At 40.2% G+C, this 17,512-nt stretch overlaps 1 protein-coding gene across 3 annotated transcripts in view; it reads left to right on the top strand.

The window, feature by feature from the left end:
- MET (MET proto-oncogene, receptor tyrosine kinase) overlaps window positions 1-17,512 on the top strand; it is a 109,149-nt gene that overhangs the window by 73,942 nt on the left and 17,695 nt on the right. For 2 of the 3 annotated variants that reach the window (XM_058681476.1, XM_058681475.1), the window contains 6 exons: window positions 979-1,078; window positions 4,314-4,532; window positions 10,715-10,861; window positions 12,702-12,858; window positions 13,045-13,185; window positions 16,360-16,590. In XM_058681476.1, coding sequence (XP_058537459.1) covers window positions 979-1,078; window positions 4,314-4,532; window positions 10,715-10,861; window positions 12,702-12,858; window positions 13,045-13,185; window positions 16,360-16,590 — 995 coding nt within the window. Of the gene's footprint in view, window positions 1-978; window positions 1,079-4,313; window positions 4,533-10,714; window positions 10,937-12,701; window positions 12,859-13,044; window positions 13,186-16,359; window positions 16,591-17,512 lie in introns of those variants that run through there. The other variant, XM_058681477.1, reaches the window with a different exon arrangement.

The following is a 17,512-nucleotide window of genomic DNA, read 5'->3' as shown; positions in this document are numbered from 1 at the left end:
CCGCTAGGCCATGCCGCCAGGCCCTGTTGGTTGGTTTTGAAGGCTACCTTTATAGTTCAGAAAAGAAAATTATATGCAGTGATGAAGTAAATTTTCATGTTTCTTCCTGTTGCTGAGTTTGTGTTGTGGCTCTTCATTGGAGGGGATGATATTCTGCCAGCTCTACTTCCAGATCAAGGATGGTCTCCCAATGAAACTGTTGAATTTGTCTGGACAATAACATGCTGGACTCTCTGCATGGTCCATGCCCGCAATGAAGGAATTATGACTGGTTATGAACTGTACTACTGTAATAATATGGAGGAAATCAATATGGGGGGAGGGGTTGGGGGGGATCCCAGAGCCTATGGAACTGTGTCATAAAATGAAAAATAATAATAAGAAAGAAAGAAAATTACACGCAGGTCCTGGGCACAATTTTACTTCATTGATGCCAGTTCACACCAAGAGGCATTTTATCCTATTCTACATTTTAAACAGATAACAGAAAAAAAGATCAAGGTGGCATCATAAGATGTATGTGTGTAATGCATGAAAACATTAATCTGTATTAAACTTAGAGCACAAAAATGGACTTACCTTTTTCTGTCATTTTTTTCAGTGTTTTTTGTCTTGGCTGCTTCACACACAGCTTTTTCCTCTTCTAGATTCCTTTTGAGTTATATTTTGTTGGAGACAGTTCAACTTGCCCTATTTCTATTCATTCTATCAGAATAGCAACAATAGTATTCATTTTTCTTTGTATTTTTTAAGAGAAAATATTTCTTTTGTGTATTTGGTAATTAAAAATATAAATGTATTTCTTCATTTTACGAAATATGAATTTTTAAGAATAATTTCAAGTTAAATAAGTTGTTTCCAGAGAAGAATTACCCCCTGAACTTCCACTTGACTTTGGCTATGCCTCAAAGTCTTCGTATGTGATGAAATTCAACCTCGACTTCTAAATGCTGCTGTTTCTCTTCTCTGTTTGGCCAGTGGCGGGAGCACAATAACAGGTGTTGGAAGAAACCTGGATTCAGTTAGTATCCCGAGGATGGTAATAAGTGTGCAGGAAGCAGGGATGAACTTCACAGTGGTAAGTCCTGGCAGGGCTGTTGTGCTCACAGTACTGCTTCTCTACCACAGCCACTTGGCTTCCAGGGCTCAGGAGACGTTTGGCTTTTTGCTGTTCATGTTGGCTAGTTACCTTTTCTCCCAGTACAGATCACAGTCATTTTTATTCAATAGCTGAAGTGATCCGCAGTCTTGGGCTGACCCCGGAAAACAGGCACGAAGAGTGTTTAGGCACAAATGAAGATAATGAGGCAGAATCTGTAGAACCTAGTGCAAGTGGAAATCACAGCGCTCTCCTCTGTCTCTTTTGCATTTGTGATGGAATATGGCCCCTTCCATGCTAAGAAAACTCGGCTCAAGCTGCTGATTCCACTGCAACATTCTTGTCTTCCTAAGCTAATGAAACACACACAGTATTCTTAAATCCTCCTGCTTTTCTTACCTTTCTTCTTAACCCTTTGTTAGCACATAATTCAATAGCATGCCAAAAAGAAATCCTGAAAATATTTATGTGAAGTTCTAGAGTTTGGTGTTTTTTCCATGTTTCCTCATCTTATTCGTTAGGTCACCAAAATGCAATTGAATGCCTCCTTAAGAGCCAAAGAGCCTTTTGTGCTCTACGAAATTATGTAGGTCATATTAAAATGGTGGTTTTGGTTTAGACCTTTGGAAAGTTGGAGTTGTTTCCAAAGATTCCACACTTTTTTTTTATTGTTGTTTTGTATTATCAAACGCCATAGTCTAGTTGAACTAGTGCCCTCAGCCTAGCGCAAATGTTCTAAGTCTTCCCATTCAAGTAGGATCTTGATTGGGCAGCTGACAGATTGAGTTACAGCACTTTCTTTTAAATTTCCCATCCAATATTTCTTGAAAACCAAAGCCACAGTGTTCTTTAATTAAAAAAAAACAATTGGGGCTGAAAAATCAAAGCCAACTCCTCAAACAGTAAGGTCATCTCAAATGAGATTTTTCTTGACCTTCTCAATCAGCCACATTGCATCACCTCTAAAGAGAATTATTGGATTTTTATCATATTCCTGAGAGACTGTACTCCAGGGAATCACAGTACGAAGCAAAGGGCTTTGAAATCAATCCACACACATGGCCACAAACAAAGTTAGAATACCACTGCTATTCATTTAAAGGATCTCAGTTCTCTACAACTAAGCGTAACAATTTTTCAGAAACCAAATAATTCTCTCTTTTTTGTTAATTGTTTAGTGTTGGCGTGTGATTTTTGTAAGTAGAAATCTGAGAAATTTTCAATTTATCTAGTAACACCAAACCTCCTTGATTAAAATAATAACTAGGTTTCATTTCTTCTCTGTCACCAGTATCAAGAGGAGCTTTAGAGGCCTTTGAGCTTTATTCATTCACTTGTAATCAAATACTTATGGAAAACTTGTTGGGTAATAGACGAAAGGGTGGTTTATCTCAAGGAAGATTCAGACAATGGTTTGGGATGAACTCGTATCTGTTTTCATATTTGGAAGTGTATCCTTCCGTTTCTTTAGCTAAAACCATGGTATCCCGGGAGAACTGTGCATTAGAAGTGGACAAAATTTTTAAAATGCAGATGACTTACTATTTACTGTTTTGATATTTACTGTTTTTCTCTTGTTCGTGAAGACTACCTTTAAGAGTTATATGTTCCTTTCATATTCCTTACCACTTATTTTCAAGTTGACTATGATGAATTGAATTCATTTATTATTTAACAAATAAAATGCTCTTGTTCAGCTCTTACTTGGATATAACATCCAGCACACAATAGTGTTAAGTCCAGTAAATTCAAACCCTTGAAATAAAAATGATCATTTTTTTTTTTTTTGCAAAATGTATGTTAGCTTGTTAATGTGAATTATTCCCAGAAGCCTTCAGTGTGCTGTGTACTTTTCAGATTTCTTGTTGCTATGTAGAGAATTAATGTGATGGCAATAAAATTGCTCACTTCTGTTTTTCAGGATGACAGTTATAAATAGCTTTTAGTTTCAAAACATGAATTTGACATAAAACCAAAAAATATTTCATACATACTATATTCAAGCCTTTATCTGCTCACAACATACATTTTTAAATGAAGAATATTTTTTAATTATTTTAAAGAGAAAATATCAAATAACAAATTCTGATTGTGCTTTTTATGTATATCCTCACTTGTTTTTCTATTGTGGTCATAAGTAATTGTTTTATGTGCAACTATACTTGTCAAAGAAAAGGAAATCTAAGGGATGTTCTTGCTTGTTTGTCTTTTCCTTGGGGAGAAAAACATAACCATTTAACCTTAAATGTACAGCTTTGTGTTGCTGGTTTTAGTCTAATTACAATCAAGAGGAAACTACATTTTTCAAAATTCCATAAGTTGGAATCCCAAAGTAGAATATTTGAAATCAGAGATAAAAGGGCATGAAATAATAATAGCACAGCTGTTGTAGACTGCGGAGCATAAAAAAAGATTTACCAATATAAAATGTACAGTGATCAAACAGTGAGTCATGGGAGTACAAGCAGTGACTTTAGGAAATAATGGCCTGGGGTGTATTTACCTCTTCTACCACTCAGAGGTATGTGATCCGGGTGCATGAACAATGTATGCTCCAAGACCAGTTCTTCATCTGCTGACTGTGTAATCAGAACACTTACCATAGGATGGTCATGAGAATTAAATAAAATCGACTTGGTGTTTTGCACAAAACAGAATAATCATTAAAAGCTTAAAACACATTGATAAGATTACCTACCTACTTAGTTGATTATGATGTTAACCATGCAGTGTTTGGCAGTTAATAAAGTACTTCTTCATGTAGTGTCCCACATTGTGAACGACCCTTTAATCTTCATTGCTAAATGAGGAATTCTGACAACAGTGTGTTAGTTCTTACACCTTGTGTTAATGCGAAATTGTGAACCAAGGCCTTCGGACCTCACAAAGTCCAGCCTCCACTCTCCTCATAGGACACGAGGAGGCAGTCTCCCTCAGGTGAAGACATGATAACGGAGTGAGGGTCAGCTTCAGATACCTTGCTGTCAGTGTTCTAGGCCAGTAAACGTGCACATTCCTTTGAAGACTGCATTGTTTGGATAATTTAACTTTTCCACTGTTTCCAAAATTGTATTCTTCAGCATTAGGAAGTAAATACGTATTTTTGTCAGAAATGGAGTGTTTTCACTGGATTGATGCTGTTGGAATGAGCAGGTCTCCATGGGTGTTGTCAAGCTCTCGTGTGACGGTGGTGGGTAACTGTGTCTCCCCACAGGCGTGTCAGCACCGCTCCAACTCGGAGATCATCTGCTGCACCACTCCTTCCCTGCAACAGCTGAATCTGCCCCTCCCCCTGAAAACCAAAGCCTTTTTCATGTTGGATGGGATCCTTTCCAAATACTTTGATCTCACTTATGTACATAATCCTGTGTTTAAGCCATTTGAAAAGCCAGTGATGATCTCAGTGGGCAATGAAAATGTACTGGAAATTAAGGTAAGAAATGCTTAAAATGCTGTCCTACATCATCAGACTTTATTAACTTCATAACTATATGAATACAGTTGCACTCGTTCATTGTATCTTACATCAACAGTAAACTCTGAAAAGAAACATTTTTAACCTGATAGAAGGTAAGTATGATCATGAACCATTTTTTAATGAAGCATTTGAAAACCCTTGCATGTCTATATATTTTTAAAGTAGCAAATGCAGGAAACATAGATTAAGTAGCTCCCTGTGTTAGATTAGCTTGCAAATGTTACACATTCCCCTGGACATTTTACCTAAATGTGCATATTGCACACTAAAAGGAAGATCCAGGAAAGTAACTGTGACTGTTTTGATTATGTGCGTCATTGCAATACTTGGAATTTCATATCTGGGTGTGGTCATGTCTGAGCTGATTTATAAATGGAAATGAATTTCCACCACCTTAGGAATATATTACCTCTCAGTATAATTTAATGGAGAATAACAGACCATCTTTTCTAAGCCAGCCTGTTGCACATGAAAAACCCTAAGGCCCGGAAAGGTTAACTGCTGTGATAAGCGCTGAAATAGTGGCAGACCAGAGACTGGAACACATCAATCATATTTACGTCAAATAACAGTAAAACAGGCAAATTGATCAAGACTTTAACTGCCCAAAGCCCTTGAACACTAGAAACAGCAAAACATTTATCCTAGACAGTCACTCTTCTCCAGAAAGATCATCTGAATGCGAGCATAACCAGAGTAATGAGGCAGTCCTTGTGTAGCGGTATGCTGCCTTCACTCTCTGCAAGCCATTTGTTCACAATGAGCTTTTCTGTTGTTTCATCTAAATTTTTATCTACAACCCAACCTCTGTGCACTCGCACTTGTACAAGTTTACCAACCTCGCAATTGTGTTTTGTTCAATAATTAAGCAAGCCCAGCATGAAGTTAAATGGACGCTTGCTTCAGTGAACTGTGTGTTTACCACAGCGAAATTCTTTCATCTGCTTCTTTAATTAGTTTTAGAAAGGGAGAAAGAGCTTCTATCACTTCTTTTTTTTTTTTCAATGAAACTAATCTAGTGTGACCTTTGCTTTCAACAATTACTGTTTGCCATTTGAAAGATTCCATTTGGTTTTTCCTGATGAAAACAAAGGTTTATGTTCAAATAGTTTTACGCCCAAGGAAAGCATCTTTATGTTCCCATATCTATGATGGAAGGATTAGAGATAAACGGTTCCTTATCTGCCCTTCCAAGCACAGTCTTATATGGAAGAGACAACTTCTTTTTCTGTAAATTAAATACCCATTATTCAACGTCCTACAAAACTGTTGGAACAAGAAAAACATGAACTGACATCATCCTCGGTCTGTTAGTGGTCTTCCCAACATGGCTCAAGGGCCTTCAGAGATGAGCAAAAATGCCTCCTTTTCTGAAAAAATAAAAATAACTTGTATTCTTTTTTATTACTTTTTTTTCAAGTATGTACCACATGGCATGTCACAGAGGAGTAATCTAATAGAGATGGGGCAGTTTTAGGATTACCTTTGGTTTCATGAGTCAATCTTTTTCCATACTCCATTTTCCTTCAGAAGCGAACATCAAGAGTAGTATTGCGTGATAGTGGTTTCACCCTTAATCAGTTCTTAAGTTGAGCACATTAAGATCTCTGCCCGTCTTAGGGTAGAAATGAAAAATGAAGCATGGAAAAAATTTTTTGTTTAAAAAAGTCTACCCTTGGACAAGTATTTCAGTGTTTTTTAGCAAAAGATTATTTTATTTGATGTTATGCTTGCTCAGTGACCATTCAAAAGCTGAGGCCAGAGCATGTGTGTGTGTTTTTTCAATGAAAGTGCTTTGGGAGGATCATGTGTTTATAGTGAGACTTGCTCTTTATTGCCAAGAAGAGGTCATGCTCCTAAACCAGCCAAGCATGCAAATATTCATTGGCTGAAAAAGAACTTGTGATAGCGTCCAGTCAGCTATGAGACTTGCTAACTCAGTTAACCCAGTGACTACTCCGTGGGCAAAAGAGCCAGCCAAGTTTGGGTCAAGAAAACACAATAGAGGCCCAGGATCAGTCACTCCGCAGGATGAATCAGAAATCCTGTGGATGGAGGAGGTAGTTTGTGGTCAAGGTTTCCAGCACAGTAGGACCAGCTGTAGACCACGGACAGTGAGTAGCACTGGGTGTCCCTGTGCTGCTGTCAGCCGCAGCCCAGTTTCATAGGGAATTTTATAGTTAACACAGCACTTAACAAACACTCTTTTGAGCATCATAGGACCCTGTGAGGTTGTGAGACCAGGGAGCATTCTTCCCCATTTATAGCTTAGTAAGCAGGTTGATAAAGATGAGTTGTTTTGTCTTGGTTCCCCCAGGCAGCAAACAGCAGAAGTAGGGCTCACGCAGACATCTTCATTTTAGATTCTACTAAGTTCACTAAACTATAGTGTTTCTCAAATTAATAAGCCTTTTGTATATACCAAAACACCTTGCATAAATTATATGGTAGGTAGAACTCCTATACCATTCTTGACATGAGGTAACTCTAAGCTTTCTCAAACATCTACAAGCACATTCTGTTTCAAAAAATAAAACAACAAAAAACACCTATTTTTCTCTTCACTATCATATCACATGATTTGTTGTGCCTAAGCATGTTTTTTGAGTGCAGAAATGTGCAGTATTTGGTGCTAGAATGAGGATGTCCTGGTACTTCCCTGGAAGATTTAGTTATTACGGAGAATTTGGGAATATATCAAAACACATATACTTACAAATTCTAGTTGGGAGAACTTTGCTAACACAGGAAAAAGGAGGCAGGAAGATGAGCTAAAGCAGGAAGCAGGGACTAAAGCTATGACATCATGAGAACTAGAACAAATGGAAACTAGGCATGAGAGTCTCAGCACAGGAAGCTCTAGAAGGGTGCATCAGTGAAGCAGACCTGCCCGTGTGTACCCCAGGAACAGCCAGAAGTTCTCACCCAAGCCAGGGTGAAATGAAAGGATACATTTCTCAGGGAAAATGTAGCCAGCATCAAGGCAAGTCTTTAGTTCACAGTGCATTTAGCTCACTTTGAACCAATATTTCCACCCTGCACACGTTAGTAGACATTCCATGAAAACGAATATATATTCCCGGGCCCTTGGACAACACTGATGATTTTGTAGTGCCTAACAATGCAGTTCCCCAAGTAAATAGTAAAAGCGCCCGAGGAGCAGTGAAGGAACCAGCCCTGTTTGGGTTTACTTGGCTTTGCCTTTCCCAAAACACCCATTCGTGTCTCCTAGAACTCAGTAGTGATGCTTTGTATGAAGGACATTTGGTCTCTTCTCTAAGCTCAGGGCCTCCTACCTTCTTGACCACCTTCATTGATTTTCTGCTCTCCACCATCCTGGATGGTCAACTATTGCCTGACTGGGTCGTGCTGCCCGCACACACCTCAGTGATTGCCCCAGGCCCACCTTGTGGTCTCCTATGCATGTGAAAACTTACAGGACACTCTGGTGTTACAAAACTTGAAGTGTCAAGGCCTAGCCCTTTTGCATGAACTCCCAGGCCTGAGTCCTGGCTGGAAACATGTTGCACCTGGATGGAATCGGAGAGGAGAAGAGGATCAAGGAACATACTGATTGACACCTTGGCAGTAGCTTTCATTTTAGAAATAAATCCTTTAGAACATGACAGCAAGAGGCAGAAATGCTTATTTATATTCTCCAGTGATGGCACAACCTAAGATAGTAAACAGATTTTGTACCAAATGGAATGTGATTTTTCCTTTGAGCTCCTCTGATACACAAAAATAGGCAGCCAGTTTCATTTTTGTGATATCAGGGATTTTTAGCTTTTAAAATGACTTCATGGACACTCAGTGTGTGTGATTTAGCCCTTAAGATGCCACTTAGGGGTGGACGGTGCGATAGCTCAGTGGCCAAATCCTTACCTTGCAAATGCTAGGATCCCATATGGGCACTAGTTTGTGTCCAGGCTGCTCCAGTTCCCATTCAGCTCCCTGCTTGTGGCCTGGGAAAACAGTAGAGAGTGGCCTAAGGCCTTGGGACCCTGCACCTGTGTGGGAGACCTGGAAGAAGCTCCTGGCTTCAGATGGGCTCAGCTCCAGCGATTGGGGCCACTTGGGGAGTGAACCAGCAGATGGAGGCTCTTTCTATGTCTCCTTCTCTCCATAAGTCTGACCTGCCTTTCCAATAAAAAACAAATAAATATTTAATTTAAAAAAATGCCACTTGAGTTGTGGCTCTGAATCTGCTAACGTATACCCTGGAAAACCTCAGATGATGGCTCAGGTATTGGGTTTCTGCCATATGTCTGGAGGTGAAGTTCGGAGCTCCTGGCTTGAGCCTGGCGCAAGGCTCCAGCTGCTCCAAGCATTTGGGGAGTAAGCCTGCAGATGGAGAGGAGTGCTCAGTCCCCTCCTGCCTCCACTCCCCTCCATCATCCCTCACTCCCAAATATTTTAATTACTGCATGAAGAAAGCTGGCACTCATTTCATAGAAAAGTCATGGTCCCTCATGTGTTGTTCCTTGTTAGGCAGCCATGAAAAAGGGTCCAGTGACTTGGTTGTGTGACCTTGGTTGTATCTTAGAGAAGCCTTTTGCACCAGCCAAGGAGACGTGGAACCTGAAGGGATGAAAGCTGGAAATGTCAATGCAGGGTGTTCATCCCTTCCCCTAATCTTGGTTGTTATCTAAGCGAGAGAGACACATTTTAGTCCCGCTCATAAATCAGGCCTCCTGCTCCTTTAACGCATTACTTTGAGGGTCTCTGAATTCCCTCCAGAATTCCTTCACTTCCTCATACCCAACCAACACATTGTCCTTCGAAGTCCCAGAGTGACCCATGAGATCTGTGGGCTTCTCTGTGGAATCGCCCTGTGTGGCCGACCCTGCTCCTAGAAATGGCACAGGGCAGGGTACGCCCATTGACATGTTTTCTTGGATCCCAGTTTCATGTTAGAAAGCAGGGTCCTCTTGGAACTTCTTTTCCTGGAGTAGTATCACGTGTCTACTAAGATTGGAAATGCTGTATGGGAAAACAGTATGTGGATCAAAAGATCATACAGAACAATACTGCCGCTGCTTTTTGTTCATAACGAAAATCCTCATAGGTTTTGATTTATGTCTCCTCAAACTAATGGCTTGTTTAATAAATCACTCTTCTCACTTAGTCTTGATATGAGAAATTGCCGTCTCTGTTCGCATTGCCTTCCAAGGCTGATTCCTGGCTTCTTCAACAGAATGTTACATTTTAGAAATGTGTCATAGTAACTTCCATTAACTAAATCTAGCAAATTGAGTAAATCCTCCAAAAATATATAGCTTTTATTTTATCATTCAACATAGTGTTCTAAGATCATAATAAAGGTGATGTAGTGTCTTACAAGAATTTTTTTAAAGGGCAGACATTAGACTTTAACTATGATGTGCCTCGGAGTAGCTGGGTTTGAGTCACAGATCTGCTCAAAGTTCAGCTTTCTGTTACCGCTCACCCGGGAAGGCAAAGGTGGTGGCTCAACAGCCCTGTCATCCACGTGGGACATCCAGGTGGAGTGTCACGCTCCTAGCTTCAGCTTGGCTGTTGTGGTAAAAGTGAAGCAGTGGATAAACTATTTTCTCTCTGCCTTCCAAATAACTAACTTTTTAGAATTTTTTGTTAAAAAAAATAAAATTCATTTGTGCATTGAAGTATTGAAAAAACTATACAAACTTAAACAGAAAAAAATGAATATATGTGCACAAGCCAATTACTTCAGCTCTCTGGAGATGGGACCCACGCGTTCATATTTTTTGAGATTCCAGCCAGACTTTTGTGTCATTAGGTGGTGCAACAATTCAGTCTCTAAATTGCTTTGTGTGTGTGAGAGAGAGAGAGAGAGAGAGAGAGAAAGAGAGAGAAACTTAATTCCCACTGAGGATATTAATAAGAGGATCATGGGTAAGAATTGTTGTTGGTGGTAAGAATGTCCAACTAAGAATCTGCTCGGTTTCTTTCAAATCCTGGTTGATGCTGTGTAATTCCTAATTAGTGCCCTGCGACAGGCACTTCCATCATTCCATTCCCATGAAAATGAACATTGAAATTACATGCCTTTTTGTGGTATAATTTATATACTTTCATAATTGTTAGCATTCCTGCAAAACTGTAAAGTGTTAACAGCCTTTTTCCCCCTCTTCCAGGGAAATGATATTGACCCTGAAGCAGTTAAAGGTGAAGTGTTGAAAGTTGGAAATAAGAGCTGTGAGAACATATACTCTCTTTCTGAAGCCGTCTTGTGCACAGTCCCCAATGACCTGCTGAAATTGAACAGTGAACTAAATATAGAGGTGGGATTCCTGCATTCCTCTCAGGATGTAAATAAAGATGCCAGTGTAATTATGTCACTCGCAGGCTTAAAATAAATCATTAAAGCTCATCAACTCAACCTCAGTTCCTAGATGTTATTTTAGAATGAGTGGGATTTTTTCCCCCCTTGGGTATCAGATGGTTTCAAAAGTCCTTCCTACCCACACTGCTCTCCATCTTGCCACACTCTACCAGTGTTTGCTGAACTTGTCAGGAGGGAGTGCCCATGTGCCCACAGACCAACAGACCAGAGCCAGTGTGCGCCTTCCACTACAGAGCTCCCAAATGTGCGCACTGCATAGAATAAAGTAAGGAGAAAACTATTTTACAGTAACTTCTTTCGTGTAAACAGGTAAAACAGATAACCTAGAACAATAGTTGTTTCTTCATTGTTTTTTTTTTTTTTTTGAAGAACAGTTTAATTGTGGTTTAACTCCCATGCCTTAAAATTGGCCCAGTTTAATTGCATAGCTGAGTGGATCTGAGGCTATAATACTGTTAATTTATTTAAATCGTAGTGAAAATATGTAATAGAATGGTGTTTTTAATGTGGCATATAATTAAATTTACATTGTTATAACCATCACCAGTGTCCAATTGAAAAACTTGTCTCATTACCCTATATAGTAATCATTAAGTGGTTAATGCCACATTCTGTCTATGCCATGGATCCTGGTCACTCTACTTTGTGTCTCTGTGAGTTTGTCTTTTCTAGATAGTTTATATCAAAGGACTTCTACACTTCTGTCCTTTGATCACTGACTCTTAGTTAGCATATTATCTTCGAGGCTCATGGTTCTTGTATCAAATTTTCATTGCTTTCTTTAAGAAAGTAACATTCGATTGTGTATACATCACATTTTATTTACCCAAGTATGAGTGATTTTGAAGCATTCCTGCAGTCTTTTAAAAGCAGCACAATAGCAAACTACAAAAAAATTAGAATATCTAAGGCTGAATCATGATATTAGTATTGCTATTTAAGAATCATCCATCCTAAAAATCATAAAACATGGGAGCCAGAAAGAACCTCCAAGATTTCTTCTGTGTATCCAAATTTAAATAAAAATAATTTGAGACTTCATTGTCTCATAATAATAACATAAATATTTATTATTTACTCTTTTTAAACAAAGATTTATTTATTTTATTACAAAGTCAGATATACAGAGAGGAGGAGAGACAGAGAGGAAGATCTTCTGTCCGTTGATTCACTCCCCAGGTGGCCACAACAGCTGGAGTTGAGCCAATCCAAAGCCAGGAGCCCAGAGCCTCTTCTGGATCTTCCACGTGGGTACAGGGTCCCAAGACTTTGGGCCGTCCTCAACTGCTTTCCCAGGCCACAAGCAGGGAGCTGGATGGGAAGCAGGGCTGCCGGAATTGGAGCCAGCACCCATACGAGATCCCAGCACCTTCAAGGCGAGAACTTTGCTAGCTAGGCTACCACACTGAGCCCGTGAATACTTACTCTTTATCAAAGTCTTCTCTTTCCTCCACCCCAACCTTCCAGGACAATATCAGTGTCCGATTGTCTGCGTTCCTTACTATTCATTCATACTCCTATTGCATTATGACCCCCTGTTGTCAAGAGTCTCCGCTTGTATGCATCAGTTTCTTGAGATCACAGACTTTTTTGTCTGCTAATTATTTAATACTGAATAAGAATCAAGGAATCTCCTATTATTCTCGAAGCACTTATACCAGTTCTAGAGTGGTGTTAACAAGGTGGTATTCTGAGCCCGGAAGGATTGTGATTCTGCCTGGGTAGTATCTTTTGTATCCATCATGGCTGAACTCTGACTTTTTCTGTCTTTTATTTAGTGGAAGCAAGCAGTTTCTTCAACCGTCCTTGGAAAAGTAATAGTCCAACCAGACCAGAATTTTATGGGATTGATTATTGGTGTTGTCTCAATATCAATAATACTTCTGTTAGTACTTGTGCTATTCCTTTGGCTGAAAAAGAGAAAGCGAATTAAAGGTACTGTTCTCTCACTGTTTTCCTAAGTTACTCTGGGAATAGAAATACTCATGCCGTCATGGATTCATGTATGCTTACTTATACACAATTCATAAAACCTGTGATTTCTGGGCCCTGGTTCAAAGTCGGCCAGGATCCGCCACAGTCCAGTCTTTAACAAACTCGTTCTTTCTCTCTCTTTTAAAGATCTAGGCAGTGAATTAGTTCGCTATGATGCAAGAGTTCACACTCCTCACTTGGATAGACTTGTAAGTGCCAGAAGCGTAAGCCCGACGACAGAAATGGTTTCAAACGAGTCCGTAGACTACCGAGCTACTTTTCCAGAAGGTATATTTCAGTTTATTGCTCTGAGAAATGCCTGCATTTGTATATCTCAGTGGGTTGTGAATGTTTTGTTTATTTTTGGTTGTGCCTTTATCCTCTTACAGAAATTGAAGTATTTGTCTCTGCCAAACAAGTGCTTCATTTGACACAAAATTACATTGTTCTTACTTTAAAATGATCACATGTGTTATCATGTTAGAGTCTTTGGGCTCTCTTCCCATAAATAAGTTAATTTTAAAATTATTTGAGCAAGGGAAAATTGTTTAAGTGTAATGCTAAGCCAGTATGAAGCTCTCTTTACCAAGCTAGCAACAGTTTAGCTGAAAACATAGTTATTTAAGTCAGTTCAAGCATCTCAGCTATATATGTATTTTTTTAATCTGTTAAACCCCAAACATTTAAGATATATAATTGGAAATCTTTTCTCAATAAATTGTTATTATGCAGCTTTTTGCCTACTATATTTCAGGATTGGAACACATTTTGAAAATTGTCCCAAGAAAAGCCTTCAGTTATTCTATTGAAAAAGGAGGGGTCCGCATGATCTGCCTGGCAAAATGCTAGGCCTCATGATGTCAGTTACCCAAAGCTTTTCACATTGTTTTATTTCAAATCTCCTGGTGCGAGCAAAGTGTCTGTGCTGTTTGAGCTCCATTATCTTTAGAAGTTACAGGACGTGAGTCAAGTGCAAGCATTTCCCTGGTTGAATATTTACCATTAAACAAATGCAGTGAGTCACAGGCAGTTGGGAGTCCTGGAAAAGTTAGCAAGGGCTCATCCGAAACTGTACCAGAGCCATGGGGCACGCAACATCTTAACTTTTTCAACAGTTATTGCCTCTCATTTTTTGAAGTTTGTATTATTTCCACAGAGCACTAGTAAACCCTGTCTTTGTCCATGTGATTCCATTTGCCTTTAAAGCCCAGTCCTTTAACAATCTGGGTAAGCCAAATCTATGTTATAGTTTGACGTTTAGATCCAGTTACTCTCTGTTTGCATGTAATAGCTTTAATCTGAAATCATCAAAAGTAAATATCTGTTTTAAAAAAAAAATCCTTGCCTATTTAGACTCCTTACTCACCAAATCTCTGGCGTCATTGCTAAGAAAGTTGAGTTTTGGGCCCGGCGGCGTAGCCTAGCGGCTAAAGTCCTCACCTTGAACGCCCCGGGATCCCGTATGGGCGCCGGTTCTAATCCCGGCAGCTCCACTTCCCATCCAGCTCCCTGCTTGTGGCCTGGGAAAGCAGTTGAGGACAGCCCAAAGCTTTGGGACCCTGCACCTGCGTGGGAGACCCAGAAGAGGTTCCAGGTTCCCGGCTTCGGATCGGCGCGCATCGGCCCGTTGCGGCTCACTTGGGAGACCCAGAAGAGGTTCCAGGTTCCCGGCTTCGGATCGGCGCGCATCGGCCCGTTGCGGCTCACTTGGGGAGTGAATCATTGGACGGAAGATCTTTCTCTCTGTCTCTCCTCCTCTGTGTATATCTGGCTGTAATAAAATGAATAAATCTTTAAAAAAAAAAAAAAAGAAAGTTGCGTTTTCTCCTCCTGTCTCTTCCTTGGAGATGCAGGAAGATAAAATAGGAAAAGGGATCATGAGGAAACAGATGCGCAGTCAGATCCTAAGAAAGAGGCAACTGAAGAGCTGTCCTCTCTAACAATCGGGAACACCTGGACAGTGTTTTTCATGGAGGCCTAGAATTCTGTGTGGTATACACCAAAGTCAGGCTTTCATAGATTAAACCGGTTTCTGCACTTATTTTTACTGAGCTAAAGGGTTAGTAGAACACCAAGAGCCTTCTTCCCAAGGAGTGCCCTCAATCCCTACACTCCTGACAAGTTAGAAAATTCATCTCCAGGGTGTAAATGTTTGGGAAATGAACAGTTTAGAGAGAGCCATTTGCATTTCCAGTATCCTGGGAATGGTTTGGAGAACCTGACTCCTTGGGATTAAAGGAACAGACACCCATCTGGGCTCCTCCCTTCCCTCATCCTCCCAACACCCTTCCTTTAAGGCCACACCTGAGTTACTTCCGACCAGCAACTACCCTGCCTATAGGTGACTCCCCAGCTTTCCTGGAACTACTGTTCAAACTGAAGTGCTCTAGCCCGGTTCATTTTTATTAAGCTGTCTATGTGGAAGATGCTAGAAATGTTTCAGTGGGGTTAGGAATAGTCAAGGTACACTTGACCACATTTCTCAAGTTCTGATTCCCTTATTCCTTTGCAGAAAAGCTATTTTTGGCGCCAATAGAGCCTCCTCCCCATATAACCTTCTTCCCATGTTCCATACTGATACATTTCGGAGTCCTGACTCATTTTTCTTAAGCTCAGGCGCTACAGTCAGCATCCACATGGAGTCAGTGAAAAGGGCAAAGCAACTGGTGGCTCCTTCGCCCTATGTAGCAATTAGCATTAACACAGTTCCTCACTCCTGGGGTGGCAAAGCTTCTTATAAAACAGAAGCTTACCTGAGGCTTTTAAGCTGATCATAACACCCAGTACTGGAACCGGGGCTGTTCTCCATACAGTGGAGAATTTACCACTGCATGGAAAGCTTTCTGTTCTGCACATTTAATCATTACATAATTGTAGCCATATATATCCAGAGAGATATGCATTCATCTTTGTGTGTGTGTATGTCTGTATGTCACATGGTTCACTACATAAGTTTTATCTTGGCCGAGAATCAATGTAAGTTTGTGTCATGCTAATTAATTCCACCAATAAACCCAAGTTTCTCTAAATGTTTTTTTCTTTTTATTTTATTACACTTGAGCTGGACCTTTTTTGAGACTACTTAGTGGCTTAGCTATCCTTGCTACATCTCAGTCTTTAAAATATACTAGTCACGTGTTCAAAAATAAACTTTAGGCATAGTTTTTTACTATCAAAAATGTCTAAGGAAATGAAGAGGTAATTCACCTTTTGAAGTTAATGTTCAATTTAAGTACTCTATAAGATGCTTGTATACGTAAGCCAGTATCTTTTCCCAATTTATTATCATTTTTATCAAAGCAGTTGCTTGATAAAGGCTCCTCCTAGCCACATGCAATGGTATAAGCACCGAATCTTTAATTGTAGAATTCAGACTTCTTTGTTAACCCAACTTGAGGCCTCTCTTTCAGTCCTAAGTCAGTTTTCACTGTTGTTTCTTAGTAGTTTCACTTTATCTTGCAGACCAGTTTCCTAACTCATCTCAGAATGGATCGTGCAGACAAGTGCAGTATCCTCTGGCAGACCTGTCTCCCATCCTGACTAGCGGAGACTCTGATCTATCCAGTCCGTTACTGCAAAATACTGTTCACATTGACCTCAGTGCTCTAAATCCAGAGCTGGTCCAAGCCGTCCAGCACGTAGTGATTGGACCAAGTAGCCTGATTGTGCATTTCAGTGAAGTCATAGGAAGAGGTAAGTATTTCCACTCGTATTTCTTGTTACGGTTTTCCAGTAAGCATTTTATCTCCTGCCTTTGCAGATTAGGAACTTAGACAATTGTGAGAGCCACTGACAGCACTGATAATAAGCATACTTGATTTCTGTCCTGCCAAAATGTAGCCAGGCAAATCGGAGTCCATGGGGATTTGCCCCTGTGCCTAAAGGCAATCGGGTTATCACCCCAACCTATTTTAAATAAATCACATTCCTTTCTCATCTTTCTGTCCTGCTGGCAACTACAATTTCTTGGAAGCTGCAGTTTACTCCCCTTTTAAAATCATTCCTTTCAGCTCAAATACTTTCACTCATATCTCCCTCTAGTCTTTTCCATGAGCGCAGTGACAAACTCCACCAAGTCTTGGTTTATAGCACTTTGTACCCTGCTGGACAGCATCAGAAGACAGGGGATTTACAGCATTCCCCTGATCTGAAGCAACATACATCATCTCCATCGCACTCCGGTTTCTTTATACAAAGAACGAGTATTTTATAGTAAGTTAGCAAGAGCAGCAGTGCCAACTGGCATAAGCCACAATAGAGGAAGTATTTACCAGGAAAAGAAGCCAATTAGAAGTCAGGAAATAAACTCTACTTTACCCACTCCTGCCTTTTCCCCTATAAAGCTTTTACCCTTAATACTGAATGACCTCTGGCCCCTTCATTCTACATATGCCACAAGAGGTTGTGCAGGCCTGTGGCATCACGATGCGGGAGAAGCTAATGACATGATTGACCTGACATGATCACAGGCCTTCTTGATTTGCTGTGGGGACACCTACACACTGCTCCATCACACACCAGGGAGGTTTAATCCTGACCATGCACCTCTTTCCCCAAAAGCAGCTTCACTGTCACAAGCCTGCTCCGGGGCTCGTGTTAGAGCCTTGTTTCATTC

This window comes from Ochotona princeps, chromosome 25, assembly GCF_030435755.1.
Source record: "Ochotona princeps isolate mOchPri1 chromosome 25, mOchPri1.hap1, whole genome shotgun sequence".
Taxonomy (NCBI): Eukaryota; Metazoa; Chordata; class Mammalia; order Lagomorpha; family Ochotonidae; genus Ochotona; species Ochotona princeps.
The sequence above is the reverse complement of the archived record's forward strand: the minus strand, read 5'-3'. Positions and strand labels throughout refer to the sequence as shown.